This window comes from Glycine max, chromosome 10 (assembly GCF_000004515.6).
Source record: "Glycine max cultivar Williams 82 chromosome 10, Glycine_max_v4.0, whole genome shotgun sequence".
Classification (NCBI taxonomy): domain Eukaryota; kingdom Viridiplantae; phylum Streptophyta; class Magnoliopsida; order Fabales; family Fabaceae; genus Glycine; species Glycine max.
In genome coordinates, this window is record NC_038246.2 from 16118842 (window position 1) to 16122568 (window position 3727).

At 42.4% G+C, this 3727-nt stretch overlaps 1 protein-coding gene across 1 annotated transcript; it reads left to right on the forward strand.

Annotated features, from left to right (window-relative positions):
* The first annotated feature begins 2534 nt into the window (after positions 1 to 2534).
* LOC106794783 (vegetative cell wall protein gp1-like) lies at positions 2535 to 3332 on the forward strand. The gene is made up of 2 exons (XM_014762668.1): positions 2535 to 2900; positions 3015 to 3332. Exons 1-2 carry the CDS (start codon positions 2535 to 2537, stop codon positions 3330 to 3332), a joined length of 684 nt encoding a protein of 227 aa, XP_014618154.1.
* The last annotated feature ends 395 nt before the right edge of the window (positions 3333 to 3727 follow it).

The window sequence follows — 3727 nt, forward strand, 5'->3', positions numbered from 1 at the left end:
CCGCTAAGCTTGTTCATCATTTTTGTACATGTGTTTGAATGCTCGTTGATCGAGGCCGTACCCGAATCAAATAAACATGAAAATGCAGTAACTAGGAAGTGATCCTAGGTCGTTTCCCAACGAGCAGTGACAAACCAAATGTTCATAATATACTTGCAGTAACAGTAACGATTGGGGGGGGGGTTTGGTTGTTTGGTAATTAAAGAGCAGAACAAGTAAACTGGAATACGAAAATACTAATATTAAAAACGGGTTGTTTCCTCTGATTCAGAAGTCATTCTCTTATCCTGGGTTATGGAAAATTCGTCCCTAACAGTCAACCACTTAATCCAACCCTGTTTCAATTTACTAAGCGAAAATCAACTTAGGGTTTTCAATACGTGATTAGGCACCACATACACCAGTTAGCCCTTCGTCCATTAAGCATGAACGCAAGTTAGGCTCAGAGGCAATTAATCGAACACGAAGTGTGCACTAATTAATATTCACGAAATTGGGATAACTGGTGAAGGGAAAACTGCCAGGAACCCACATTACAAGCGAAACCTCAAAGAGAGTTGGGCTTCGTCATCAAAAGGAAACAACACCAGAAAATCTAGCCTTCCATGGATTCAAACAGAAAACACAAATGAAACATGAAACAGAAACATAAATGAACAGAAACGTAAATGAACAGAAACGTAAATGAAAGTAGAAGAAGAAGCACGAATGAACTCGTAATTAGAAGCAGAAAACGGAAATTTGCATTAAGAACGAAAATTGTAACAAGGGAACAGAAAAACGTGAAAACCTAAAACCAAAGCTCTGAATAATGAAAATAGCAGAATAGAATGCCTTGCACGAATCCCAAGGCAGCTATTTAAAAAGAGTCACTCAAAGTCACTGGGCCCTATTACAATACTCTGGCCCAAAACGAAATAAACATTGAACAACATAAAATAAAATTGCGAAATTTCCTAATTAGAAATTAACTAAGGTAAGCGCTGCTTTATTTGCCCTCTTCAAGTCCACAACTAAAATCCGGATTAAGCCCAATGTTTCATTAATTCCTAAAATTAGATTAAAAACATCAAATTAGCTAAATGAGCCCAAATAATAAAACTGCCTAATTAATTGACAATTAAGACCAATCAATAATTAAAATGGTGCAAAAAGGGTTTAGAAAATAGAAGAAAATGATGGCACATCACTCGTATGAACTCGCTAAGCCATTGCACCTTAGGCTTAGCGAGTATTTAAATTTCCAGTTTTTATTTTCAGTTGGTATGAACTCGCATAGCCGACTTGCTGCGCATAGCAAGTTAGATGCTTAGGTCAGACTCTTAGAGTCTTTTTGTCTTCTATTGGTGGCTAAGTGAGTCCTCTCGCTAAGCCACTCAACCACTATAGGTTGAATAAGCCTGGGCTAAGCGAGTCAATCTCGCCAAGCCAAGGCATTTGTGTTTTTTTCTGTGATTTTGTTCATGCGCTAAGCGAGCCCTGCTCGCTAAGCCAATTAAGTTCTAGTAGTGTATTTGGGCTAAGCGCTTGCTGGCGGTAAGCCTGTTTAGAGTGTCGCGCTAAGCGAGCCTATCTTGCTAAGTTCAATTAGCTCTCTGTTAGAGAATAAGGCTTAGCAAGCCATGCTTGCTTAGCCACTGTGTTGTTTCAGCTAAGTGTGTCTCGCTTAGCCAGAGTCTTTGTTTTTGTGTTGATGCGCTAAGCGCGCACTACGCGCTAAGCGAGTGTTGTTATTTTTATAAGGCGCGCTAAGAGAGTCAGTCTCGCTAAGCGCCCAGTCTATTTTTCAGTTTTATTTTTCTGCTTTTAGTTGAAATAAAAACCTGTCTAACTTGATTCTTGTACTTTTGATGCGGATGGCTTCCAGGAAGAGGAAATCCACAGCCTCCCAACCTCGGTAACCCTATGATACCACCCAGTTCGTTTCCAAGGTTGCTTGGGAGCGTTATTCTCATAACGTTCACTCCCGGAACATCCTTCCAAAGAGGAACGTTAACCTCTTCGTGACTGAGTACGATGAGTTCAGGCGAGAGCTCATCCAGCACAACTGGCATAAGGCGCTGACACAGCATATGGACAGGCACATCGATGTGGCCCTAGTTAAAGAATTTTACTCGAACTTGTATGATCCAGAAGATAAATCACCAAAATAGGTTTGAGTCAGAAGGAAGCTAATAAAATTTGACGCTACATCGTTGAATGCTTTCTTGGAGACACCACCAGTCATTCAGTCAGGGGAGCAGTACCCCTCGTACTCTATATTTTGCAGGTCGCGCACAGATCCTCAGGAGCTTGCCTCCAAGCTTTATATTCTAGGGTGAGGATTTGTTCTTAATGTTGAAGGAGCACCCTGGAAGCTCTTGAGGAAGGATCTGATGATGTTGGCCCAGACCTGGAGTGTGCTATCATATTCTAACCTTGCCCCCACTTCTCATACCTCTGATCTGAACATGGATCGGGCGAGGTTAGTTTATAGACTTGTGATGAAGATGGACATGGACGTGGGCTTTCTCATTTCACACCAGATCTCATAGATGGCCCAGTCCAACTCCTCTAAGCTTGGTTTTTCGGCATTGATTTCAGCATTGTGCATAGCCAGAGGAGTCATCTCAGATTCTCTGACTTTCGAGTCTCTCAATCCAGCCATTAATTTGGCATACATTAAGAAGAACTGCTGGAACCTGGACGATCCCACGATCGAATTTTCAGGGATCTGCAAGGCACGGGCTAGAGGATCTGAGGGTCCATCTTCGGCTACTCCTCCTGCTCCTGCTTCCTCTGCACCTGCTCCTTCTCTGACTCCAGCCCCTTTTACTTCAGCACCACCATTTCCTCCTGCTCATTCTCCAGCACCAGCTTCCTCTGCTTCATCATCATCATTCGAGTGCCGATGCTCCAAGGTCATCATTCCTATGTTGCAGAGCATCCACTGTGGCTTATGACTGGTGATGCAGAGTATGCATGACTCGACTCAGCATCGACCTTTTATCAGCATGGATGAGTTCATGGCATAGGTGGCCTGGCCAGGAGTCCAGCCTTCTCCTTTGGGGGGAGGTGAGGCTTCCGCAGCCCAAGAGCCTCAGCCAAAGCCAGAGGTTGCTCATGAGGCCACTCTAGAGGCTACTCCACGTACCTCACCAGTCACTTCACCTATTGTGGAGGTCTCTGAGGGTGAAGAAGGCCCCGTGGATATTGATTATGTAGCAGATCTACAGGCGGCACAGAGTACCTGGGATCCTTGGCCGACAGCAGCACAGGAGACACCACAGCCAGCCCAAGATACTCCTTCTTCACCTCATGGCGAGCCTGCACCAACTCAGGATGATTGTTGATAGGAATTTCATTTATTTTTCTGCTTTAGATACATTTTATTTTCAGTTTATGTTTTTAGTACAGTTTTTATGTTTAGTTTATTTAGTTAGTAAATTTTGAAAGCTTGTTGAACAGTTTGCAGTTTGATTAATATTGTAGTGGTTTGGTTTGATTGAAAATCTTATGTTTGTTGAATGAATTAGATTGATCAATGGCATGAATTGAGTGAATTGTAATGCGTAGATTGTATGCTTTGAATAAGTATTCAATAATTAGAAGAGAAAGAACATGGATTAGATACATGGTTGAAAATGTTAGTTGGTTTGACAGATTGAATGTGAAGATAATCACTAGCCACAACCCGGTGAGTGTGTGATCTTTAATTGTGAGGGAATGAATAGCATAGAGTACTGAT